The 22,854-nt window shown below is 57.7% G+C and overlaps 10 protein-coding genes across 11 annotated transcripts; 6 read left to right on the forward strand and 4 right to left on the reverse strand.

Moving 5' to 3' along the window:
• Window positions 1-226: 226 nt before the first annotated feature.
• Window positions 227-1,747, reverse strand: SDRG_13731 (hypothetical protein). The gene is made up of 5 exons (XM_008619828.1): window positions 1,523-1,747; window positions 1,082-1,472; window positions 769-1,033; window positions 513-722; window positions 227-460 (listed from the first exon to the last, which is right to left on the reverse strand). The coding sequence occupies exons 1-5, from the start codon at window positions 1,713-1,715 to the stop codon at window positions 404-406; spliced, it is 1,116 nt and encodes a 371-aa protein (XP_008618050.1). The 5' UTR covers window positions 1,716-1,747; the 3' UTR covers window positions 227-403.
• A 1,109-nt stretch (window positions 1,748-2,856) lies between these two features.
• SDRG_13732 (hypothetical protein) lies at window positions 2,857-4,666 on the reverse strand. Its single transcript, XM_008619829.1, has 3 exons — window positions 4,513-4,666; window positions 4,324-4,467; window positions 2,857-4,282 (listed from the first exon to the last, which is right to left on the reverse strand). The coding sequence occupies exon 3, from the start codon at window positions 4,147-4,149 to the stop codon at window positions 2,905-2,907; it is 1,245 nt and encodes a 414-aa protein (XP_008618051.1). The 5' UTR covers window positions 4,150-4,282; window positions 4,324-4,467; window positions 4,513-4,666; the 3' UTR covers window positions 2,857-2,904.
• A 631-nt stretch (window positions 4,667-5,297) lies between these two features.
• SDRG_13733 (hypothetical protein) lies at window positions 5,298-7,027 on the forward strand. The gene is made up of 3 exons (XM_008619830.1): window positions 5,298-5,469; window positions 5,519-5,671; window positions 5,729-7,027. The coding sequence occupies exons 1-3, from the start codon at window positions 5,362-5,364 to the stop codon at window positions 6,983-6,985; spliced, it is 1,518 nt and encodes a 505-aa protein (XP_008618052.1). The 5' UTR covers window positions 5,298-5,361; the 3' UTR covers window positions 6,986-7,027.
• A 916-nt stretch (window positions 7,028-7,943) lies between these two features.
• Window positions 7,944-9,790, forward strand: SDRG_13734 (hypothetical protein). The gene is made up of 3 exons (XM_008619831.1): window positions 7,944-8,129; window positions 8,192-8,323; window positions 8,365-9,790. Exons 1-3 carry the CDS (start codon window positions 7,950-7,952, stop codon window positions 9,682-9,684), a joined length of 1,632 nt encoding a protein of 543 aa, XP_008618053.1. The 5' UTR covers window positions 7,944-7,949; the 3' UTR covers window positions 9,685-9,790.
• Window positions 9,791-9,959: 169 nt separating this feature from the next.
• Window positions 9,960-11,845, forward strand: SDRG_13735 (hypothetical protein). The gene is made up of 3 exons (XM_008619832.1): window positions 9,960-10,129; window positions 10,194-10,346; window positions 10,390-11,845. Exons 1-3 carry the CDS (start codon window positions 9,992-9,994, stop codon window positions 11,773-11,775), a joined length of 1,677 nt encoding a protein of 558 aa, XP_008618054.1. The 5' UTR covers window positions 9,960-9,991; the 3' UTR covers window positions 11,776-11,845.
• Window positions 11,846-12,514: 669 nt separating this feature from the next.
• On the forward strand, window positions 12,515-14,339 carry SDRG_13736 (hypothetical protein). The gene is made up of 3 exons (XM_008619833.1): window positions 12,515-12,687; window positions 12,741-12,899; window positions 12,956-14,339. Exons 1-3 carry the CDS (start codon window positions 12,520-12,522, stop codon window positions 14,279-14,281), a joined length of 1,653 nt encoding a protein of 550 aa, XP_008618055.1. The 5' UTR covers window positions 12,515-12,519; the 3' UTR covers window positions 14,282-14,339.
• A 128-nt stretch (window positions 14,340-14,467) lies between these two features.
• On the reverse strand, window positions 14,468-17,070 carry SDRG_13737 (hypothetical protein). Its single transcript, XM_008619834.1, has one exon. The coding sequence runs from the start codon at window positions 17,040-17,042 to the stop codon at window positions 14,589-14,591; it is 2,454 nt and encodes an 817-aa protein (XP_008618056.1). The 5' UTR covers window positions 17,043-17,070; the 3' UTR covers window positions 14,468-14,588.
• Window positions 17,071-17,275: 205 nt separating this feature from the next.
• Window positions 17,276-18,462, reverse strand: SDRG_13738 (hypothetical protein). Its single transcript, XM_008619835.1, has 4 exons — window positions 17,987-18,462; window positions 17,833-17,942; window positions 17,703-17,783; window positions 17,276-17,654 (listed from the first exon to the last, which is right to left on the reverse strand). Exons 1-4 carry the CDS (start codon window positions 18,234-18,236, stop codon window positions 17,316-17,318), a joined length of 780 nt encoding a protein of 259 aa, XP_008618057.1. The 5' UTR covers window positions 18,237-18,462; the 3' UTR covers window positions 17,276-17,315.
• Window positions 18,463-18,500: 38 nt separating this feature from the next.
• SDRG_13739 lies at window positions 18,501-20,341 on the forward strand. Of its 2 annotated transcripts, XM_008619837.1 has the most exons (5): window positions 18,576-18,893; window positions 18,946-19,683; window positions 19,728-19,889; window positions 19,941-20,205; window positions 20,259-20,280. In XM_008619837.1, the coding sequence occupies exons 1-4, from the start codon at window positions 18,591-18,593 to the stop codon at window positions 20,100-20,102; spliced, it is 1,365 nt and encodes a 454-aa protein (XP_008618059.1). In that variant the 5' UTR covers window positions 18,576-18,590; the 3' UTR covers window positions 20,103-20,205; window positions 20,259-20,280. The 2 variants fall into 2 exon arrangements, with proteins under 2 accessions (XP_008618058.1, XP_008618059.1); XM_008619836.1 differs by having other exon boundaries at window positions 18,501-18,893; window positions 19,941-20,341.
• A 909-nt stretch (window positions 20,342-21,250) lies between these two features.
• On the forward strand, window positions 21,251-22,670 carry SDRG_13740 (hypothetical protein; the record flags this gene model as incomplete). The annotated part of the gene is made up of 4 exons (XM_008619838.1): window positions 21,251-21,690; window positions 21,738-22,263; window positions 22,316-22,432; window positions 22,480-22,670. The coding sequence occupies 4 exons, from the start codon at window positions 21,251-21,253 to the stop codon at window positions 22,624-22,626; spliced, it is 1,230 nt and encodes a 409-aa protein (XP_008618060.1). The 3' UTR covers window positions 22,627-22,670.
• Window positions 22,671-22,854: the final 184 nt, after the last annotated feature.

The raw sequence follows: 22,854 nt of genomic DNA on the forward strand, positions 1-22,854 counted from the left end.
TGTGTGCCCTGATCCCTTCTGTACACAAGCGTCGTTCTTCTCGTACGTCGATGACGCTCAATCGACTCCAATCATGCTGTGTTGTTGCTTCTTTTTGGCCGTAGAATGCGCACTACGCCAGTTCTCCAGGCGTACAAGAAATTAACGTCGACAACCGCCTCGGCATACGGTACCGTACAAGACAACAACCATGCTGTGTCGCTAGTAATACCAAGTCACCCACGACTAGCGCGTCAAGCCTGAGGCAGCAACGTTGTTTTGTTTTGTGATTCTAATCCAACGAGTATAGTACGCATCGCGGGGTCGGACTCTTCGTGGCGCTCAGGCTCGACGCTCGATGGCCTGTTCTTAAGCACAACGACGTCAGCTCTGGGACGAGAGCGATCTTTCGAAATCCCTCGTTTCAAACAGCTTCTACTTCAGCGTCGTCTTCAACGTAAAAGAGGACAATGACCGCACCCTACATATGCACCGGTGAGAAATGGTATAGTCCAACATTCCAACTGTCGTACGACGGCAATCAAAAGTGCCATGGCGCCAAAGTAGGGCAAGCCAATCACAAGGGCCGAGTACCCAGGATCCGCGTCCAGTTGCCGCGTGAGCAGCGCCAACAACGCGACGGGCGCGCCGACGCAAACAATCAGCAAGGTGAGGCCGCCACACGCCAGCAAGTTGGACGATGACGTGTCGTTATCATCGAGCAGAAGAAACATCAGAAACCCCTACACAGACACGTCCATGACGGAAATCGGTCAAAAGATGACGTACAAGACCGGCCAGCACAAGGCCTAGTAGCAGCCATGTGGGTATAAAGACATAGCCCCAGCCAAAGCCGAGGAGCCCGTCCAGTCGAAGTAGCACGAGCGCATACTGGAGCGTGAAGGCGATGCTCACGGCAAACCAGTCGCTGCACATATCCGCGGCGAGAAGCGACGCCAAGAGCACCGTCCACGGCCATCGAATGACGTCGTCGAGGCGCAGGGCCACGAGAATGTGAAAGACGACCAAGCCCATCGTGCTGTAGAGCGTGCCCCTACTCACAAGGTGTTGGAGCTGAACGACAGATGTCTCGGTGATGTACCTTGATAGAAAGGGCTTGGAGGCCGTGTCAGCGTCGCTCGCATCGTCGTCATTGCTGGCGTCGACGGCCGTATCGTCGCTGGGACTTGCGCCCATCTCGGTGCTAATGACCAGTTCGGTGGCTTTTTTGTCACTGGCGTTGTCATCCTCGTCGCTCGGGGCAGCGGCCTCGTCATCGGTACCGTGGCTGCTATTGGCCTTCACCTCGATGCTAGCGTCAAGAACGACGGTGGCGTCGTCGCTGGTCGTATCATCTGTGGTTGGCGACGAAGGCGAGGAATCCGTGATGACAAGCACTAGAAGCAGCAGCACAACGTCCGTGATCCAAAGCGGCGTCAGCGTTGCGGTCCATGACGCCGTGAGCACGCCGTCGGCCTTGAGACATACGAGAACTTTGCACATAAGTGGCAGCTAGAACAGGACAGTCGTCGAAGTGTAGTACCTGGCAGAAGCACGAGCGGGACACCGACGACGACCACGAGAAGAACGTAGAGACAGAGTAGGATTCGCAGAACGGGGTCTGTGCGCAGGCTCGAAGCGACAAAACTGCTCACCGCGACCATATCGAAGACGTCGGTCACCATGTCTTCCACTTGGGTCGTGCCGACGTCCGGCATCGCCAGCACGGTCGCCATTTGCACTTTGCTGCTCGATTGTGGCAGTGTCGATGCCATTGGCCCGATTTCAGCCAATCCTGTGCTCGTGTGAGTTTTTGAATTTTGATCGACGCCACGACTCTGCCGCTGGAGGCACGACATTCCCTCTCGCCACTTGTATACGTGTCGTGTGGAGCGAGATCGACCGATCTGCGCTGGGCTCGTGTATTGTCTGGCTAGCATCCACGCGCTCACGCTCGTCAGCGGTCGCCGATGTGGCGTCAAGTGCTGCCACGCGCGTCGTCACTACTTGTTGGTTGAAGGCGAGTAGTTAGTTCGAGGCAGCCAACGCGTCACGCTCGGCAGGCGCGTCGCGCAGTGCTTTTTGGGCGATGGCGGCCTCTTGGGTACACGCAGCGAAGACTCGTTTGCTCTGAAATAGCTGGATCTGAACGTATTTGGCGGCTGCATCCGCCGCTGCCATCTCCATTTCGTGCTCTTGTTGACGATTAGCCGGCGTTGCGATGGCCACAGCAGCTTCGCGGAGGGCTGTGACTTGCGTAGTGAGGTCGGCAATTGCGTGTCTCTGGTGGCGACTGCTGTTTGCAGCGTCAGAATCGTCTGAACAGTGTCGAGCAAATGACAGAGCGTGGTGTCGTACGCGTCCTTGGCCGCCGACAAGAGCTTGTAGGCAAAGCCAAGCGTCAAGGTTGTCATCGTGGTAGATAAGACCATTTTCGTAAATGCGATCGATGAAAGGTACCATGCTTTTACGCGCGTATACTGGTTGACCGCGACGCCTGGAAAGATTTGACCGACCGTGTCGTCACGGGCCTCACCCGCGGCCACAAGCGTCGTAGGGCGACGACAGAAGAGCCAGACGAGCCCCCGCGCCGCCGCCTGCGCAGCCACGGACCGGCGAGCGAATGAAGAAGAAGGAGATTGCTAGTCTCTACGTATGCGAAGTCTTTGTGTAATTATGAAGATAACGCGAAACACGTTCATATATATATACTGGTTTCATAATGCCTAGCTCTACAAGGGCTAGGGATCAGATGCGTCGTTGAAGCTGTCGTTGAATGTCTTCACGTGTCGTATCCTTTTCGCTCGAGATTGAGAAGTATTGCAACATCCAGTTGGAGCTGTCTGGATTCCAGTGTAGTTACTTGCAACGACATGCCGCAAAAACAGCTACGCATTCGAGAAGATGTGCTACTACTAACCACAATTACATGGCGCTCTTGGCGCCAAGCAGCTGGACTAACGATGCAACTGTGGCCTCGAGGCGCGCGACCTGGTCCGTGAGCATCGCGAGCCGCTCGTCGGACGAGAGCTCGTCCGGTCGAAACCCGAGGCGGCTCTCTTCGGCAGCGCCAAAGACGAGGCTTTGGCCATGGTCCAAATCCACGTCGTCGTCGTCGTCGTCGTCGCCCATGTAGAGGCCGCGGCTCGACTCGATGAGCGGTGCGACCTCCTGCAGCTCGATGTCGGCGCGCACTGGCAGTGGTAAAAGCCCTTGCGTCTTCTCACTGCGCAAGACGCACGCGGCGAAGCTCACGAGGGCCTCTCGCTTGGCCTTCTCCATGCGAGCCTCGACGCTTTTTGTCATCATGGCGATGAGGACGTTGAGAAGCATGACCATCACGAGCGTCGCGTGGGTGAGCAAGAGCGTGTAGCCAAGCAGGACCGCGCTCGTCGTTGGCAGCTTCGCAAAGTTCGACGCATCAAACTGTTGCAGTAGCACCAGGAACGTTTGCAGAAAGCTCTTGGGGAGCGAGTCGTACGCCGAGATCTCGGTCATGCTCTGGAAGAGGAGGTAGTAGGCAAAGCCAAAGGCGAATTGAAACGGAAGGTAAAATGCGAGAAAACGAGATACGTCGAGAAGCATTGCGCGCATCATCGGAATCAAAAACCCAGCCGTGCCGTGGACCTCGAGGTACTGGACGCTGAGGGCCCAGAGAAGAAAGGTCAAGACCGTTCCAAGCACAAGCTGAGGGACGTTGCCAGCATCGGGCGTCGCGACGAGCTGGCCGATCGCATAGCCCGTGACGACAAAGAACGTGGGCATCTGCAGCGCATTAAAGAACGAGCTGTAGTACGTTGCTTCGCTGCGTCCGAGGAGCATCAATGCAAACTGACTCAGTACGTCAAAAGGAGCTACGCACGCCCAGTAGGCGCCATGCTGAAGCCAAAGCGGCCAACTGGCGACGTGCACCACGCGTGACTCGGCCGGTACCTCCCCAAAGAGCTCGGCGAGCTCAAAGAGCAAGAAGTACGCGCCCGAGAGAAGCAGCGTCACATGGTTGCAAGAGACAAAGGCCGCATAATCCGCGACCGCTTCGACCGCCGCGGTGTTGGCGTAGAGGCCGCCGGCAACGACGGCGCAGACGCTGGTCGTGACAAAACACCAGAGCTCCTTGCGACGATACGTAAAGAAGCGGCACGCGAGAAGACTCAGCAGCAGTGATAACATCGCGACGGCCCATATTGACGGGAAACGGATCGGTTGGGCGTCGCGCGTAGCTCGTCGCCACGGAGAGCGTCATCGAGAGCAAGAGCACACCGTACATGAGGAGCTGCTCGAGATACATGCGCATGCCAAACGCCTAGCCGACACGTCAGCGCGAGGCGAGCAAAGCAAGCGTACCTCCCACTTCATTTGAATCACAGTGCGCATGACTGCGTGCTCGAGAAGGGCCTTGGCCTCCTCGCGACTTCCGGTGAGCGGGCCCTCGAGGATACGGTAGAGCGGCGTCGATCGAAGCTGCGTCTCGCCGTACACTTGCCGGATCTAGGCGCGAGCATGGCACAACATGGAAGATGCATGCTATAGTACCTCGGCTTCGTGCCCAATGCACTTGGTCAGCTCCGCCTTGGCCTTCTCGAGCTTACCGGCCTTGAGCGCAGCGCTGAAGAGGTGTAGGTCAAAGGCCTTTGCGGGCGATGGCGGCATGGCGACGTGTGCAGTCGTTCGACCAAGGTGATCTGTCCATACGAAAGAACACACCGTGCCGCAGAAAAGGCAACGTCATGTTAGAACAACGTATCTTCTGTTAAAACGGTTTGTATTGAAATATAACAACGTGTTCGAGCTCGTAACGCACTTCTCAATGATGTTATAACGTTGTTTGCGTGCCATTTCGTCAACAATCCGCACACGTCCATGACGTGGCGCTCGGAGAGAGCTCCACGTAAATAAAATTGTTCCAATACAAATAATGATATAGTTTAAAATATATGTATAAAAATGGACCGGTTGAAGGCCACGGCAGTGCTTGACGCCGATCGTCGAAAGACGTCCATCATAACTCGAACAGCTGCTGCGCACACTCAAGCGCCAAGGGTTTAGCCACAAGGTGACGCTCGCAGAGGTGTTGTCGGACAGAAGCAGCGGCCTCGAACTCAACTTACACGGTACAGTATGGCCCACATGCAGGCTTTGCTCTACTAATGTTAGGGAGTGAATACACTTTGCTTTGGCTCTCGCAAACCAACTAATTCGAAGAGTCCTTTTTATGGACTCTTGCATACAACTTGTTGAGGCATATCACGTCGTGGCCCAGACACGCGGCAACGGTGTCGCTTCCGGTACTGTAGATGCCTGCACTCGTTGAACGTACCCAGCCATTGGCAGCTGGAGCGTCCATTTCGAAGACAGGGCGACGCACTTTTCAATCCTCGCCCGATGACCGACGTCTTCTCGCACGAAGCGTTCCGGCGCAGCCTCCAGCGCGACTTTGACTTGACGGCCGCGATCGCCGAGCTCAACAAATGCCTCGTCCAGCCACGCCAGGTCTGGACGCGCGACGACATTTCGCCTGTGTACCAAGAGTTATGACTAGGTGTTTGAAGTCTACAACGGCCTCGACGATGACGTGAGCCACACGCCGCTCTTCTATATCCTCGACGCCGACCCGCGCGTCCAGCGCAAGCTGCTTCCTACGCAGCTCTTGCAGCACCCAGTGCTCCGACAAGTGATTGCGATGAAGTGGCAGGTGCGTACTATTTTCTACTCGTATTTTCTACGAGTCGGGATGCTGACTATCGACTAGAACTTTGGCCTTCGGCGGTACTCCGAACAACTCGTCATGTACATGCTCTTGCTGCTCTCGATGGGGCTCACGACCACCGAGTCGTGCGCACCGACGTTCATCGCCCTCGAGATTGCACTGGGGCTCGTCTACGTGGCGTGCCGAGGCTTGCGCTATCCCACGCGGCACTGCTTTGCACTCGCGACTGCGTTTGTCGTCGCTCTCGTCATCGTCACGCTCCCGCCGGTGCTTGAGGCCCACGCCTCCCGCGCCGCACTTGCCACCATGACGCACCTCGTGCTGCTTTTCTCGGCGCTCTATTTTGCCATCTTTGAGCTTAACGAGATGTTTGCTGAAGTCGATCCGACCAACCGCGAACTCGACTTGGGCTGCGCGAGCCCGATGCTCAAGAAGGTTCTCTACTATGCGATTTTTTGCCCTCTCTCGGTCGTCGTGCAATTTGCGTTGTTGCTCTGCGGCGCGAGCGACGCCAAGTATTTTGCGGCCTCGGATTTCAACAAGTTGCAGCTGCCGGCGTTTGTGGCCACTTGCGTCGTCGCGGGCTGTGCGCTGCAAGGCACGCATCTGCGTTCGCTGAGTCTCTCGCTCCAGCTCGTCCTCTGGGTGCTCTCGCTGCAGTATTTTGAAGTCCACGCGGTCCTTGGCGTCTATGTCCACCTCCTCAAGCGCATGCTGCGCCAAGTGCTCGCGATTCTTGTCCTCTACGTGCCGTGCCACATTGGCTTGACGCTGAGCTACACGCAGCTCTTCCAGCATTCGAACGAACCCGCGTACAGCTCATTTGCAGCCTCGAGCCGGTCGACGTACCTGGTGCTCTTTGGCCACTTTGATTACGGGCCGTTTGAGCGCCTTGGCTCGACGCTCGGCTATGCTCTGCTGCTAACGCATGCCACGATCGTGCTGCTTTTGCTGGGCAATATGCTCGTGGCGACGATGGTCTCGGTGATCGACCAGCCGCTGGCGCAGCAGGAGGCGCTTGTGAGTCTGGCCGAGTGTGTGCTCAGGAGCGAAAAAGCTGCGGGGCTCGCCCGGCTTGAAGCTATCTCGGTCGAGGACGAGCGTCGCCTTTTGCTTTTGCGCGTCGACAGCGAGACGTACGTTGCAATTGCGATCGAAGAAGGTCCGTCGCTGCACGACCACGTCGCGTCAATGCGCTCTGAGCTCGCAGACGCGCGCGCAATGCACGCCGCGTCGCAAGCCACGCTCGAGCAATTGGTGACATTGGTGCAGACATGGAAAAAGGACAAGTCGCCATGAAACATGAGTTCTATTGGGGCATGAATACAAACTACACTGGGATAAATCTCTCCATGCGCAGCTTGCTCCCGACGACCAAGGGCTGGTGCCAGCTCCCACGCATTCAGGCGTACAAGCTACGTATGCCAAGTCGTCTGTGAGTGAGTTTTTGCTTTTATGATTTCAACGCCAACATGTTGGATTGATTGATGTGGGTTCTAGGTCCAGTATTGCGTCCACCAGGAGCTCGCAAAGATATCAGTTCTCGCGGCAAGAGGTCGTGTGCGAAATCTGGATCGTAATCTTATTCGACCCCAATTTATCACTTTGCGTATTTTGAAAGCCTTCCACTACCTACATGGTAGATCGTGAATCAATACTAGAATGACTGGACCGGTAGCCGCAGTCAACATGGCGACTGGTGCGCACGAGGATGCCTTTATTGGACCACACTTGCTGGACTTTGGCCAATGTTTGAGTATCGTTTCAGCAGCCGTCGAACATCCTCCTTGGTTATTATCCACGGACCAGTCGACTGAGATTCAAGTCACGGTCTATGCCGCCACTGCGAGTATTCTGCAATCCTACTGAACAACTACGTATTATTTCACTTTAGGACGAGCCCTCGTGTGCAATACAATACGGTGCCCGCCAAGTGGTGACTCGATAAATTGCGACTGGTCGAGTTGATACACTGTTGTTTTTGAAACGGGCGTGACACACATGTTTTACAAGCTGAAACCGATAGATGTAGACCAAAGGGATAAAGCTATTGTATATATACTACCTGGATAGAGTAAAATTCACTCACTGCTGCTTCAGACCATTAAATCGTAGAAACGTAGACAAGGTGGTGGTGCAACTGTTGCTGTTCAGCTTTGTGTGGCTGCCATGAAGTTGATAAGTTCATCTGCGATCATTTCCTGGACACGATTGTGAAGAGCGACATCCTAACGTTGGAGTCACTTTTCCTTTAGCGACGAGCATGAGCCAAGCCATTCCCGGCGCACCACACCAAGAGTTTGATCTCCACAAGCTGAAGTCCTACGCCGCGCAAGGCTTCGTGCGCAAGGCGACCAAAGAGCTCAACAAGTGTGTCATCGCCGACGACAAGCTCCAGCGCGGCGACGACCAGAATCCGAACCGCGGGTTTCATTATGCCTTGGTACGCCAAACGATCCTCTCTTCTCTGCGCGACCGCTCTCATGCGTCGACGAAATTGAATAGCTGCGCGAGGTGTACGGCAACACCGGCGACGCGGTAAAGGACACCGTCCTTTTCTCGATCCTGCCCCAGGTGGAGTCCAAGGAGCTCCTCAACCACAAGGTGATGGGACGTGTCCTAGCGATCAAGTGGCAGGTAGGAGTCTCGTCTTGTTTTCGCAACTCATCTCGTTGTAGACTTTTGCCTGCTGCATGAACTTGCAACAGATCATGCTCTACCTCTTGCTGCTGATGACGCTGACGCTTTCCGTGACGATGGACCTCGGCGATGGCGAGTCGCCCACCTTCCACACGCAGCTGCTCGTTTGGCTCAACGTCGGCGTCGCCCTTGTGCTTGGGCTTATCGCAACCAGTTACTTTCACTACGCGAACCGCAAGCTCTGGGCCGTCAAGACCATCGGCGTCATCGGTCTCGTGCTCCTTGCGCTCAATTTCTGCGCCGATTCCATCGCTGCGCACGTCAACTGGATTTGGTTCGTGCGCTGCAACAACGTCGTGCTAACGCCCACGGCGCTCTTCTTTATCCGCTTTGAGATCAGTGAGCTCTACGGCGAGATCGTCAAGAAGCGTGACACACAACATCTCCACGTCGTTGAGATTGCTCTCGAAGCCACCATCGATTTTTTCCTCAGCTTTTTCGGCCGCAACGCGTCGCACTACTTCAACTCGTTCTTCAACAAGGTCCAGCTCCCGACCTTCGTCGCGATCCTCGTCTTTGTCATCACCGAGACCTTTTACCCGTGCGGTGACGACGTCCGCTTGTACTTTGGCATCATCATCACGTTCGCGGCATGGTCGACCAGTATCCAGTACCTCGAGATCCACGGCACGGCCGGGTACCTCATCTCGCTCATGACGTTCATGCTCAACGACGTCGTCAAGTTCATGGCCTTCTACCTCCCGTTCCAGTGCGCGTATGCGATTTCTTACTACCTCTTGTTTGAAGGCCGCGGCGTCGACGCCTACGCGACCATCGCCCACAGCTTTGTGACCACGTTCCTCGTCATGCTCGGCCAGATCGAACTCGAACCGTTCGAGAACCTCCCGGCGCCGGGCCCATATGTACTGGGCTACACGCTCCTCCTGACGCACGCGACGCTTGTGATTGTCATGCTCCTCAACGTCCTCATTGCGATGCTCAACAAGTCGATGGACAAGGTCATGGAGAAGGCCAAGCTCGAGGTCCGCGTGAGTTTCGCCGAGTGCATCCTCCGGAACGAGAAGGTCTACGGGCTTCGCCCGATGCCCGAGCAAGATCCGTGCGCAGCTTTGGCGGCCGAAGAAACGCGTCATCTGCTGCATGGTTCCCACGGTGGCGCAGAAATAGTCGAGGTGGACGATGCCGAGCAAAACAAGGCCGATTTTACGACGCTCCCAGATGACGTGGCCACGCTTTGCAAGCGTCTGGATGAATCCGAGAAGCATAACGCACGTCTCGAGGCTATGCTGCAGGACATTATGCTCCACTTGAACATCGCGCCTCGTGCCACAGCGTAAAGTTTTCGAATCAGAAATTAGTGTTGCTGGCGTAGTTCACGTGGGCCTTTGCATATGCACCTGCTCTCCTTTGCGTAATTGCAATTCGCATATTCTTATAGCTTTAGTACAATCAGAGAGGCTCAACGCAATCCAACCACAAACGGACGGCCACGGAAGCATCCAACGGACGGCTGTCAATGGCCAGGTGATAGCTACTCGTCGTGCCAGTGACACGTCTAACACATATCATAACAGCTTTGTGGATGTTATAACACGCAGCTGCGCCGGACAGGCCGATTTGGGTCATTTCGCCTTTGCAGCCAGGATGGCGACACCGTCGGCGACACCCGTCAACAAGAATGCGTTCAACGCGACGGTCTTTGAGAAGGCGATCACGGGCAAAAAGCTGCGCCTCGCGGTCGCAACGGCCGAGCTCGACAAGTGCATCGACAACGAGCACGAGGTTGACTCCACTGCGCATGGCGATCGTCGTCTCACTCATATGACTATGCTATCTTTGCGAGTAGCTGCGTCAAGTCTACGGCGTTTTGGGCGAAACGGGCTTGAACGAGACACCGCTCTTTCTCGTCCTCCAGAGCCCGCAATACAAGAACCGAGACGAAGCCAAGCAGCTTCTCGAGCACCCGGTCATGCGCAAGGTCATCATGCTCAAGTGGAAGGTATGCCATTCTTCTTCTTGCCTCGGCTTATCTCTCGACCTAGATATTCGGGATGCGCATGTACATGGAGCAAGCGCTCATGTATCTCTTGCTGCTCATGACGCTGACGCTGTCCGTCTCGATGGACGTGAGCGACGACGACGCGTTTCCCGCGCAGCTCTCGGTGTGGCTCTACATTGGGCTCGGCCTCATCACCGCGCTGGTCGCGACCTTCTTCTTCTTCAAGTACGCGTACCGCGCCTTGTGGTGGACGTGCGTCACAGGCCTCATTTTGCTCGAGTGGCTCTTCACACGCACGGTGCTGAGCCCGTTCCTGCACGCCCATGTCGCCTGGCCAGCGTTTGTGTACGTCAACAACGTGCTTTTGGCGATCGTCGGCATCTACTTTCTCCGCTTTGAGCTCAACGAGATGTTTGGCGAGCTCAGCGAGAGGCACCGCGAGTTTGACTGCGGCATCGAGTCGCTTTCGCCGCGTCTCAAGAAGCTCTTGTACTACGTCGTCTTTGCGCCCTTCATGGTCATCGCGCAGTTCCTCCTTATGCTGCTCGGGCACGTTGAAGCCAACTATTACCAGTCCGACTTCAACAAGGTGCAGCTGCCAACATTCATCGTACTCGTCGTGTACGCGGTCGCCGAGCTCATAATGCCCTTCAAGGCCGACGCGCGGCTGTGCGTCGGCATTGGCCTGACCTTCCTCACGTGGGCGCTGAGTGTGCAGTACCTCGAGGTGCATGGCACGGCCGGCTACTTGATCCCGATGATGAAGCGCATGCTGCATGACGTGTACCGCTTCATGGCCTTCTACGTTCCGTTCCAGTGCGCCTATGCGTTTGCGTACTACCTCCTCTTCCAAGACCACGAAAACGCGGAGGGCTACGACACGATTCCCAAGAGCTTTGTGACCACGTTCCTCGTCATGCTCGGGCAGATCGAGACCGGTCCGTTTGACGAGCTCACCGACGCGACGCAGTATGTATTGGGCTACACGCTGCTGCTGACGCACGCGACGCTCGTGATCGTCATGCTCCTCAACGTGCTCGTTGCCATGATGACCAAAAGCGTCGACGGCGGCATGGAGAAGGCCAAGCGCGAGGCCCTCGTGAGCTTCGCCGAGTGCATCTTGCGCAGTGAGAAGACGACGGGCCTCATGCCGCTACCCGAGAATGCGCTGCCCAAGCGCAAGCTCACAGAGCTCGAACCGCTCGTCGTTGTGGGCGATGCGCCCATGTACCTCGAAGCCGCCTCGTCCAAAGACTTGAGCGACGACGTGGAAGACGACGGCCTCGGCTTCAAACCCGACGACAAGTCGAGCGACGAACTCGTCGAGGAGCTCACGGCGGAAGTTGCCGGCCTCAAGGACGAGCTCGCCGAGATGCGCCGTGACATGCAAGAGATGCTGCAGCTCCTCAAAACCATGAGCCACCCGTAGCTTGATCGTAGAGTAAGATACGTGCTTCACCCCGTCATCGTTTCTAAATGCTGGCTGCATATGCGCTGTAATCGGCTCACGCATGCAGCTGGAGCATGACGCACTGCTGCTGGCGGCCGGCATGGGCGGTCGAGGTAGCAAGCTGGGGTAGCTGGGTACTAGCCGCCTGGATAGCCGCTACTGCCAAGCTTCTGCGGGTGAGCTGCAGGTATCCAGGTAGCAAGGGCGATCGAGGTACTTGCAACCTTCGCGATCTTTTGGCCTTCGAAAGTATCCTCGAGAACACCCTTCTTGTGCAAGATATTTAACGCGTTTAAACATGCATATGGTGCCAACGCGCTAAAGCCACCACTACGCCATTCGAGGGTTCCCAGCTTTGCGGTGCCCAAGCTGGCAATGCCTCACCAGCTGCACACAACACGGATGCTGGCGCCTTGTCCGCCGGTGACATCCATCAATTCTTTTGAATACAACCTAACGACAACTGGTCAGCTGCGACGTCCAACTGCAAGACTCGGACCATGGATCGAACGAGCTTTCGCGAGCTTCACACCGTGAGCCCAAGACAAGCCACTGCATCGAGTACTAACAACCCCTGATTCAAGCCTTTTGCATGCAGCAGTGCGTGTGCTTGAGAAGGCGGCCGCCCTTTTTAATAAAACGCTCGATGCCCCTTGAACCTACTTTAACCTGTTGACGGCCACAAAAACGCAATGCAAATCTTTTGACAGTGTGCAATTTGCGATGCAGCGGTTCCCGAGCCCGATGAAGGTCGAGCCCAAGGCAACGCCGTCGCTCGAGGATGGCGACGTCGAGCACTTCTCCGTCGGCGCCTTCCAGCGCGCCATCACCGAGAACGACCTCGAGATTGCGGTCAAGGAGCTCAACAAGTGCCATGGCAAGGCCGACGAGGTAGAGATGGCATCGACAGGATGCGTGGCCGCTCATCGTACTCGCTTCGCTAGCTGGCGCGCGTCTACAATGGCATTGGCTCGGACGCCGACGTGAACCAGACGCCGCTTTTCCACATCTTGCATCCCAACGTCCGTCGCGGCGAGACGAGCGATGCCAAGCAGCTGCTCGAGCACCCGAGCATGCGCAAGGTCGTCTTGATGAAGTGGAAGGTACTCGCTCCATCATCCTTGCATCTCCCACATCTTAGATGGGTCGTGCGTGCTAGAACTTTGGCCTCGCCAACTACATGGAGCAGCTCCTCCTCTACCTGCTCTTGCTCATGACGATGACGCTCTCGGTCATCATGGACCGCAACGTCGTTTCGCCCAAGTATGCGCTGCAGCTGCTCATTTGGCTCAACATTGCGACGGCGATTGGCGTCACGCTCGTCATGCTGCATCTCTTCCGGTACACGAAGCGGATCCTCTGGGCCGTCATGACGGCGGCCGTTCTTGGCGGCGCCCTCGCATTTCTCAACCTCTTTATGGGCCTTCTCCAGCGCTCGATCCCGTGGTGCTACTTTGTGTGGGCCAACAACCTCGTGCTCGGTGCTATGGGCGTGTACTTCCTGCGCTTTGAACTCCACGAGATGTTTGCCGAGGTCGCTTCGCACAACCGCCGGTCGGGCCTCGACACCCCGTGGCTCCTCTCGCACCCGCGTGTCGATCGCGCGCTCTACTACTGCATCTACTGCCCGATCGCGATCGTCATGCAGTTTGTGAGCATGCTCCTCGGCGCAAACGAAGCCAAGTACTTTGACTCGCACTTCAACAAGGTCCAACTGCCCACGTTCATGCTCCTGCTCGTGTATGTGCTGCACGAGTGCTTTGCGCCCACCTCGGACCACTTTCGACTCGTGGTTGGGACGGTCCTCACGCTACTGCTCTGGGTCCTCGGCCTCCAGTACCTCGAAGTGCATGCGACCGCCGGGTATTTGATCCCCATGATGCGCAACATGCTCGGTGACGTCTTCAACTTTCTCGCGCTGTACCTGCCGTTCCAGTGCGCATATGCGTGTGCCTACTACGCCCTCTTCCAGGGCTCGGCCGCCGCCCACATGTACGACTCGGTCGTCAAGAGCTCCGTCACCACGTACCTCGTCATGCTCGGCGAGATCGACTTGGAGCCGTTCGAGACGCTAGAAGACACGACGCAATATGTGGTCGGGTATGTCTTGCTCTTGAGTCACGCCACCATTGTGATCGTCATGTTGCTGAACGTGCTCATTGCCATGATGGCCAAGACCGTCGACGGCGGTCTCGATTCCGCCAAGCTCGAGGCGCTCGTGAGCTTCGCCGAGTGTGTTCTCCGGAGTGAAATGACCCAAGGCCTTCGCGTGGTTTCCGCCAACGACGACTCGGACGCCGCCCTCCTCTTGCAAGAAGAGAGCTCGGATATGGCATCCGACGAGCCCGAGTTTTGCCTCGATGGACCGTCTGCGGCCGAAAGCCTCACCGATTTGAAGAAGGACATGGCGGTGATGCAAGCCAAGATGAACGAGATGCTCGCGCTACTGCATACGATGCAAGCTCGCCAGACCACGTACCGCTAAGAAGTGATTTTGTAGCCTTTTGCTCACTAGAATGGACGCGTTGCTTTGCGTATACTAGCCAATAGCACCTGGCCAAGGGTTGTCGGACTCTGGTGCATTCGGGGTTGCCTGCCATCGTCGTTGAACCTCTGACGACGGCAATACCCCATCGACCGTCGGTGTGTGGGCACTGTTCCGCGCATGTTCTCCAAACGAAACGGTCGCTTAAAGAGTACCAATATCGCTCCCTGTGCACCACGGAAATCGCAACACACATACTGCATAAGCGAATATCTTGTGGCTCCGGTTGTAGCAACCCGTTCTGGGATTACTGTGAGGTCTCGAGCTTGGAGAGCACAGTTGCCGTCTGCTGCTTGAGGATCTTTCGAATCGTAATCGCGACTTCCTTGCCGGTAAACTCGCCGTCTTCTTCGAAGGCGTCTTGGCACGCAAAGTAAATGTCGTTCATGAGCTCCTTGAAGACGTCGGTGGTCGCGGCCGCCGCTTTCGCCCGCGCGTCGTCGGCGCGCTCTTCCGCTGCGCGCAATTGAGCTTCCAGCGCCGCGTGCTTCTTGCGGCTGTCGTCACCGGCCGCCACGAGTTCGTTCAAATGCTGCATGGCCTCGGCCGCGTCCCGGTTGTGGCTCTCGCGCTCGGCTTGCATTTGCGTGCGCGTGCGCTCGGCCGCTTCCGTGGCGGCGGCGGCCGCTTCCTGCAGCTGCGCTTCGCGACTCGCTTTGGCCTCTTCGATCGATGCCAGGCGCGCGAGCAGTGCTTGCTTTTCGTCGGCCCACTTTTTCTGGGACGCCATAGCGACGCTCCGCGCCTCTTCTAGCTGGCGCTCGTGCAATGCCGCGTCGGCCGACGTTTGAGATTGTGTCTGCATCGCGCGCGTGAGGTGCTGCACTTGGTCGTCGGCCGCGAGGCGGCGGTTGCGCTCGTCGTCGGCGCGGGCAAGTGCGCGCGACAGGTCTGCTTCGACCTGCGCGCTGCGCTGCTTGGCGTGGTCGAGCGCCGCTTGGAGGTTCTGGAGCTCGGACGAGATGCGGGCTTGCGACGACGACTGCTGCTGCATGCGCTGGTTGTCATTGTGCGCGCGGTCGAGGTCGTCCTGGAGTTGGTTTGAGCGGTACGTCACGTCTTGCAGCTGCTGAGAGAGCGCGCTGATTTCATGCTGGTATTCTTCGTTCTGGCTCAGGACCTTCTCCATGCTCTTGAGCAGCGACGTGTTGCCGTACGACGACGACGACGATGACGTGTCGCGCCGGTAATAGCTTGATGTCGTGGATGGCGACGCCCGGTGCGCCAAGAGACGGTCCATCTTGGACTGCAAATCGAGAAGCATGCCTTCCATCGACAGCGTAGTTCGCGCCACCCGCTGGATGCTCGCATCGAGCTCGGCGCTGTTGGCGGCCACCGGCGCCGCTGCATACGGAGGCGTGAACGGCGGCGTGGACGCATATGTGGCCGTTGTCGGCGTGTACACGGGTGCTGGCGCCGGCGTAAACGACGAGAGGAACGGCGTCGGTTCAAAAAACGCCGACGACGGCGGCGCGTGCATCGAGAGCGGCGCGTACATGGTCGACGCCCGCACGACCGGGTCCGACGTCGGTTGCCGCGGCGGCGTCACGGGCGACGACCGGACGGGCGCCGGTGCCGGGGCTGGCGTCGGTGCCGGCTGTCGGGCCGCGTCTTCCCACTCTTGACGCATTTTAGCCAAGGCGGCTTGCTCCTTAAGCAAGGTTTCCTTCTCGCGCATGAGTGCGTCGAGTTGCGGGCTCGGCGTCGATGTCGGTGTCGGTGTTGGTGTCATTGTCGGTGTGCGCAGAGGCACCGGTGTCGGAGCGGCCTCTGGCGGTGCCATGGCCAGAACCAGTGGCGTCTGGACGCGCGACGACGGTTCGGCCGATGGCGTCGGTGCATCCAACGAGCTACGGCGCGAAATCGGCGCGACGGACGAGCTCAGTTGCGGGAGGAGCACCGCGCCTTGGCTGCTGCCCATACGTGAGAGGAGCGCCATGCGGTTCACGAGGTCACCGTGGCGCTCGTCCGTGGGCTCTGCGACAGGCGCCGCGGTCGGCTCGGACGGCGGCGTCACGTGGCCTCTCTTCTCCTTTTTGATTTTCAGCAGTTCGATGTGCGCGAGGATTAGCGTCTTGGGCGACGTCGACATGGGGAGGTAAATGAAGCGTCGTCCGCCCTTTTGCATGCCAACAAGCGCTTTCGAGAGGCCGGGGATGCTCTCGGTGCTCGTGTCGCCAAGGCGCAGTTTCTGGAGCTCGGTCACCGGCGCATGGACGATCGGCGTCGACGAAAGCAAGTCGGCGGGGCTCGCGTCGGCGCTTGTTGTCTGCCATGCGTCGATCGCGATGCCCACAATGTCGCCCATCTGCACGCCGTAGCCGTCGCCAACGACAACGTCTTCGAACGGCAGCGACGGGTCCAAGAACGAGAGGTGCGCCTTGATGGCCGCGATGGCCGTCACAAAGGCGTGCACGGCGGCGTCGTCCTTGAAGCGCATCGAGTAGTTGGTGCTATCGTCGTAAAAGCTAACATAGTGGTCTTGCTGGACCGTAAATTTGGCGTGGACGTCCGTAAGTGGCGTCGAGAGCACCTCGTCCCGCGCCGCGTTGTAGCAGAGGAGGCGGTAGGCCATCGCCGGCGACGCCAAGAGCGCGACGCCCAGCGGCGACTCGCTTAGCGGCTTGTGCGCCTGCGTCGCTGCGTCAAAGGCGAACGCGTAGACCGACCCGCTGTACACGAGCGCCTCGTTGTCGGCCATGATCCGGAAAAATGGCGTTGCGGCAAGAACCCCCACGTCAGAACAAGCGGAGCTAGAAACACGCAACTTGACCAACATCCGAGTTCGCGCCGCTGGAGTTCGCACCTCGCTCGGCGCACTCTCCACAAGTACTGTACATACTACCCTTGACTGTCTGTGTGATAGTGCCAATGAGGACCGTGCGACGAAGCACTGCCAACGACGACCATGTCACTCCCACGGGCAATTGGAGAGGAAGTCGCAAAAGATACTGTATATTCCAGTGTATCTGGCTTACAGCGTCTTTTTGGTCGGCGCATGCAGTGGCGTAAACGTGTTGAGGAACGTATACCGCGAAAAGACGACAAAGAGCCGTCGAAACCACACAAATTGGCTCGTGTGCTTGGCCATCGCCGCATAGTTGACCCACGGCGCAACCGCGACGACCGCGGTACGCGACGGCGACGTCCAGATCGCGTCCAGAGGCCCAAGGTACTTGTGCCAGAGGCGGACGCTGTCGAGAGCATACGCATGCAGAGGCAGCGGCGACGTTGCTAGCGCATGCTTGACGCCGTTATGCACGGAAATGTGGTTCGGATGGCCCGACACGCCATAGTCGTCAAAGGTCACCATCTAGGACGCTCGTTCCGTACAGAGCGAAGAAAATAAGATGGGAGATACCGTGTCGATCTTGTGTTTGGCCACAAACGCGAGCGTCGCGGTCGCCACGTCCGCTGGCGTCCAGATCGATTTCATGCCATCCTATCGACATCCAAGGTTCGTGCGCATGTCGTGAGCCTGGTCGTAGTACCTGGAACCGAGCGTCTTCAAGGACGGTGAGCGTGGCCGCGTCCATTCCGAGCTCGTGCCAGCAAGCCGCGAGTTCCTTGGTGCGGATCGCGCCGAGCCCATCGTAGTTGCCTGCATATTGCATGAGTCGCAAGCATCGCGTCGGATGAGCGTACCAGATGAGAGGCAGAGAAGGTGCCAGTGGACGTGCGGGCGCAGGCGAAGCAGGATCGGCACGAAGAACATGCTTTCGTCGTCCGGGTGGGCAATCACGAGGAGCACGTCGGGCCGCGACGCCGCCGCCTTGTCACTGTGCGCACGGTGCGCGAGGATGGTCTCCACAAAGCTATGGCTCTTCCACGACAGGTAGCGCAAGGCGACGGCCGCCGAGACGAGCGCGGCCAGCACCGCAGCAGCCCAGTCCATCTCGACCCCAAATCCCAAATGGCCCAAGGTGATTGGTCGACTGCCATCGTAATCATAATCATTCGCCAGCGTGCCGAAAATAGCAGAGCGGATTCGGCTCGGCTTCGTTGCAAGAAAGATGGCTCCTCCACACAGTCACCTGCAGCTTCACCTGCAGGCATGAGCGTTGCAGTCGGAGTCCTGCTGATTCTGCCACATCCGATTCGCACACGTCGACGCATCGACATGAGCGCGCGTCGACGTTTTTCTCTGCTGGCGTAGAAATTTGGCTGGCACCTATTTTTCGGCATCTGCCGAACCCTGTTGGAGACAGACCAGATTGCAACAGATCGCAATCTTGTTCGAGTCGCGCGGATGGCGATCGCGAGTGCCAACGCCGCCGTGCAGCAGCTCTTGTTGAGCCACATGGGCCTCGGGCCCAAGTTCAACTATAGGTCGCTCTTTGGCCTGCCCGAGTTCGCGGCGCTCAAGTTCAAGCAGACGCTCCTCACGCATGCTTGCATTACGCGCAGCTCGCCCGTCGTCATGGACGTCCTCCTCTTCCTGTCGCACACCATGTCGGAGATGCTCTTCCACGCTGAGCTGTGTCTACCCAAGCACCTTTTCGCGCTCGACCACTGGGCCAACCACTTGCGCCAGCAACAGCGCAGCCACCAGGTACGATGTACGACCTTATCGTCGTTGCAGGCGGCTCAGTCGCCTCGTGTAGAGCACCATCTTTGTGTCGCTGCGCGACTACCCGCTCATTGCGCTCTTCAAAAGCGTCGGGCGCATCAGCGAGCTGGCAGCCGAAGTCACGCGCTTGGTGCTCGCAGAGCCTGATGCGCAGCGCGCCAGCGCTTGGGTCGACGAGGCAACCGACCTCTTTGCCACCACGGCGAGCACGTCCTGGCTCCAAGCCCAACTGCGGCAGCACATTGCCTTTCAGCAGCTTTTGCAGCAAACCGAGGCGCGGGACCAGCGCGCGGCGCCACCGGCGATGGCCAAGGCTGGCTACTGCGACAAGCGATCGTCCAAAGGCGCCGCCGGTCTCAATTGGCACAAGCGCTTCTTCGTGCTGGATGGCCATCATTTTTGCTACTTCAAGCACGACACCGACAAGATGGAAGCGTCGACCAACCCGTTCTTGGACAAGAAACCGCGCGGCAAGCTCGTCTTGGACCAAACCGTGAGCGTCCGGCCAGCCGTGCACGACTCGAGCACGCGTGCCAAGCAGCTCCAACGACAATACTGCATCGAAGTGCTCATCCGCGGTGTGCCGACGATCCTCTTTGATGCGTGGACCAAGACAGACCAGGCCGAGTGGCTCGGTGCATTCGAAGCCAACATTCAGCGGACGACGTTCGACCCGATCTGGCTGCGCTTCCCGCGCCCTTGCGTGCTGGCGATGACGATCGCTCAGTTTCTGCGCTACACGATGATGTACCCCGATGGCTCATCGTCGACGGTATGTGTTGAACCTTCTCGATCGGAACCTGACGGCTCTTGTAGAACGACGACCAGAACGGACTCTACGTCTGGGACGCGCCGCGCGTGCGAAGCCTCCAGGCAGCCTACGACATTGACGCCAACCGCATTCTGTACGCCGCGCTCGTGCACTGCGCCGTGCGGCACGAGTGGGATGCGCTGGAAGCGCTCACACGCCCCGGAAAGGTGGGGCCTCGCGGCCGATCACTACCTTCTAAGTGTGCATGGTCCGACTAGGTCAAACGGCTCTTTACGTCCCAGCCGCAATCGACGATCGGGTTTGGTGCCTTCTTGGACGCTGCGCTCGAGTACAAGGCACCACCATCCGTGCTAGCGAGCTACGAAGCCGCGTACGCCAAGCAGACAAAGGGCTGGGTCTCCCAGCTCACGGACGCATAAGAACAACATGAATAGAACTAGTGTACGAGGCCACGCCGTCCAAAAGCGCCTGGTGTTTGCTGTACACCTGTGTATAGCTCGAGCAGGATAGCAACGGCTGAAGGTATATAGTCCACCACAAGTTGTCTATTGGAGAGTGCAAAACGCAAGTTGTAGTTGGTGCTGTGGACGAGAGATCCAGTGCACAATGTTTACTGTATTCCACCTATGCGAGTAACGGACTTTGCATTTTGACACAACCACTTTGCACTTGTTGTACTCTGCTCACCATTATTCTATCGTTGCTTCGACGGCTTGTGGAAGGACATGTTGGAGCGATTCGCAGTGTGAAAACCTCCTTCAAAGCCTGTCAATACTAGTATACCAGATCCGATAGATTGCGCGTTCCCCAGCGGGTTCGCACCAACAGGCGCCCGCCACAAACCGGAACATTGGCCAAAAGTGCCGAGGTGTAAACGCGGCTCTAAATATGGCAGCTATTATGGCAGTGCACATCAACGGCAGTACATGCGCAGGCAGCGAATGCGTCTTGCTTGTCGCAGTGCCCACCTAGCTTCCATGAGCCGCGGTCTCCTGGATGAATCTCGCCTGCCTCGCAATCGGGGAAGCCAGCAGCACTTCGTACCTCTTTCCTTTGATATCCTCGCATATCCTATCTCAAGATTGTGCACCGGCGTCGATCTGCTTGGTCATGCATTGTAGCCATCTTGCCAAGCAGACACGTTGCGTCCGACTGCACGAGCCATTTAGGGCGGTCGAAGTCTGGTTGCCAGCGTTTGTTGGAGCCACAAGCTGTAAATTCGAAAACCACGTGCTCGTCCGCTATGTAGTTCTTCAACTGCTTATTCCTAGTCGGCACATGACATGTAGACAATGTTGGCAGTCTCGACGGCAGTGCATTGGATGCCAAGTCGGGTCGGTGTCAACTGGGCGCGTGCAGCTCTAGCGCAGAACTGCCCTGGCCTCGCCGGCGTCGCAAAGACTCTTGCAACTCGATAACCCATGCAAACCCATGCTCAATTTCTGTTATCCAATCAACGAGCCGGACTGTAGAGACACCTTTTTGGCCAATCAGGTGCGCGACCTTCGCCACTGTATTCGGGTGTCTCAGACGCTAGCATCAACCAGAGGAGAGGCCCAGTGCGACGATGGCCTCGTCCGAGAGCAAGAGCTTCTGCGAGTTCGGCTACATCATGGCCGCGCCGGGCGGGCCGTGCAACGCGACGTATGCGTCCTTGAGCCAAGACAACTACGATCTCTTCCGCATCGCGTGCCTGGTCTATGGCGTCATCATGCTCGCCTTCTGCCTCGCAAAGCTCCGCGCGATCAGCCGCGTCGGCGGCAAGTACCAGGTGCTGCAGCGGCCCCGCGGCGCCATGGCCTCATCTTCGTCGTCGTCATCCACGTCTGCGACCAACCAGCGCACCGCGGGCTCGGGGATCCAAAGGGTCACGTACTGGCTGCTCGTGCTGGCGTCGGTCACGTTCGTCGCGCGCGCGATCGACCCATGGGGCTACATGGGCATCCTCTCGTACGTGGCCGTGACCATGATCTCGGACACATGCACTGCATGCATCTACAGCGTATTGTACGCCTTTGTCGTGCTACAATACGATCTCATACCGCATCTTGTAGGATCCTCGCCGTGTCGCTCTGGGCCCGCGTCGTTGTCACGCCCAAGAACCTCGCCCACTTCGAGTACCCGATCCAGGCATTCCGAATCCTTGGCTTCATGTTCACGTGGGTCATCTTTGTTGGCATCGTACCCGTCTCCGTCTATTGCATCAGCAACGACGTCTACCACTCGGTGCACACGCTCATTCAGTTCTCGATGGCCCCGTTTCTGCTCTGGATCATTGCGTCCATGGGGCTTGTCTTTGGCATTCAGATCCATCGGCGTCTCAAGGAGATTCGAAGAGCCCAGGAGGCCACGCTCGAAGTCGCTCGGCGCCGCGTCGCCGCCCGCCAAGCGCTTCACGACCTCACCAAGCCGCCCGTCGTCAAGAGCGAGAGCCACGACGACACGGCGAGTACGCTGCCGATGGACTTGGACACGAAGGAAGGCATTGACGCCGCGTCCAAGCTCCCGGGCAAGTCGTCGCGCATCTTGAAGATGCTCTGCTTCCTCCAAGCCGTTTCGATCGTCGTGATTGGGCTCCAGGTACTTGCAGCATCAATTTGATCCTATGAACATGTCCTGAGCGTGGCCGTAGATCTATCAGCTCGTGCTTTTTGTCCAAGACCATTGCGTCATGCAAAAGGAATGGGACTGCGCAACCGGCAACGAATGCAAGATGCAGCTGCAGTTCCCGTACTTTCACGCAGCGCAGGTAACCTTGCTTTCCTTAGGATCGAACCCACAACGGGTGGTGGATAGATGGCTGGCATCATCGTCATTTTCTGGGCGTTTCGCAAGACGCGCCAGGAGACGCCGCCCCAACCGATGCTGTCGCCCGACTCGGTGCTCTTGGATATTGAGAACGGCGACCTCCAAACCCGCCACGTCCGGCACATGACCATCTAGCAGCTACACGTTATTTAAACCATCGATCGACTAAGTGTTATGAGCGTCGTCGTCCTGTTTTGTGTTTGCACGGGTAAAAGACCCTCAGTGCGGCTTCGTCGAAACTCAAATTTTCGATTTTTGAGGTTGCACTTGAGATTGCACTTGCCTTTGCCGTCAACACGACGCTGCTTGACGCTCGGTCCGCCTCTTGCGAGCTATATTCCTACACCTTCCTGCATGCGTACT

This window comes from Saprolegnia diclina, assembly GCF_000281045.1.
Source record: "Saprolegnia diclina VS20 unplaced genomic scaffold supercont1.63, whole genome shotgun sequence".
Taxonomy (NCBI): Eukaryota; Oomycota; class Saprolegniomycetes; order Saprolegniales; family Saprolegniaceae; genus Saprolegnia; species Saprolegnia diclina.

Bases quoted from the DNA above. Each gene is read 5' to 3' on its own strand.
- SDRG_13731 (XM_008619828.1), bottom strand. From the start codon at position 1,715: ATGGCGACCGTGCTGGCGATGCCGGACGTCGGCACGACCCAAGTGGAA. The intron at 1,473-1,522 runs GTACTACACTTC...TTATGTGCAAAG, and splicing joins CCCGCTCGTGCTTCTGCCAG to TTCTCGTATGTCTCAAGGCC. The intron at 1,034-1,081 runs GTACATCACCGA...CCTTGTGAGTAG, and splicing joins TCCAAGCCCTTTCTATCAAG to GGGCACGCTCTACAGCACGA.
- SDRG_13732 (XM_008619829.1), bottom strand. From the start codon at position 4,149: ATGTTATCACTGCTGCTGAGTCTTCTCGCGTGCCGCTTCTTTACGTAT.
- SDRG_13733 (XM_008619830.1), top strand. From the start codon at position 5,362: ATGACCGACGTCTTCTCGCACGAAGCGTTCCGGCGCAGCCTCCAGCGC. The intron at 5,470-5,518 runs GTCTGGACGCGC...AGTTATGACTAG, and splicing joins GCCTCGTCCAGCCACGCCAG to GTGTTTGAAGTCTACAACGG. The intron at 5,672-5,728 runs GTGCGTACTATT...ACTATCGACTAG, and splicing joins TGATTGCGATGAAGTGGCAG to AACTTTGGCCTTCGGCGGTA.
- SDRG_13734 (XM_008619831.1), top strand. From the start codon at position 7,950: ATGAGCCAAGCCATTCCCGGCGCACCACACCAAGAGTTTGATCTCCAC. The intron at 8,130-8,191 runs GTACGCCAAACG...GAAATTGAATAG, and splicing joins GCGGGTTTCATTATGCCTTG to CTGCGCGAGGTGTACGGCAA. The intron at 8,324-8,364 runs GTAGGAGTCTCG...ATCTCGTTGTAG, and splicing joins TCCTAGCGATCAAGTGGCAG to ACTTTTGCCTGCTGCATGAA.
- SDRG_13735 (XM_008619832.1), top strand. From the start codon at position 9,992: ATGGCGACACCGTCGGCGACACCCGTCAACAAGAATGCGTTCAACGCG. The intron at 10,130-10,193 runs GTTGACTCCACT...CTTTGCGAGTAG, and splicing joins GCATCGACAACGAGCACGAG to CTGCGTCAAGTCTACGGCGT. The intron at 10,347-10,389 runs GTATGCCATTCT...CTCTCGACCTAG, and splicing joins TCATCATGCTCAAGTGGAAG to ATATTCGGGATGCGCATGTA.
- SDRG_13736 (XM_008619833.1), top strand. From the start codon at position 12,520: ATGCAGCGGTTCCCGAGCCCGATGAAGGTCGAGCCCAAGGCAACGCCG. The intron at 12,688-12,740 runs GTAGAGATGGCA...TCGCTTCGCTAG, and splicing joins GCCATGGCAAGGCCGACGAG to CTGGCGCGCGTCTACAATGG. The intron at 12,900-12,955 runs GTACTCGCTCCA...CGTGCGTGCTAG, and splicing joins TCGTCTTGATGAAGTGGAAG to AACTTTGGCCTCGCCAACTA.
- SDRG_13737 (XM_008619834.1), bottom strand. From the start codon at position 17,042: ATGGCCGACAACGAGGCGCTCGTGTACAGCGGGTCGGTCTACGCGTTC.
- SDRG_13738 (XM_008619835.1), bottom strand. From the start codon at position 18,236: ATGGACTGGGCTGCTGCGGTGCTGGCCGCGCTCGTCTCGGCGGCCGTC. The intron at 17,784-17,832 runs GTACTACGACCA...GGATGTCGATAG, and splicing joins TTGAAGACGCTCGGTTCCAG to GATGGCATGAAATCGATCTG. The intron at 17,655-17,702 runs GTATCTCCCATC...CGAGCGTCCTAG, and splicing joins CCAAACACAAGATCGACACG to ATGGTGACCTTTGACGACTA.
- SDRG_13739 (XM_008619836.1), top strand. From the start codon at position 18,591: ATGGCGATCGCGAGTGCCAACGCCGCCGTGCAGCAGCTCTTGTTGAGC. The intron at 18,894-18,945 runs GTACGATGTACG...CGCCTCGTGTAG, and splicing joins AGCAACAGCGCAGCCACCAG to AGCACCATCTTTGTGTCGCT. The intron at 19,890-19,940 runs GTGGGGCCTCGC...TGGTCCGACTAG, and splicing joins CGCTCACACGCCCCGGAAAG to GTCAAACGGCTCTTTACGTC.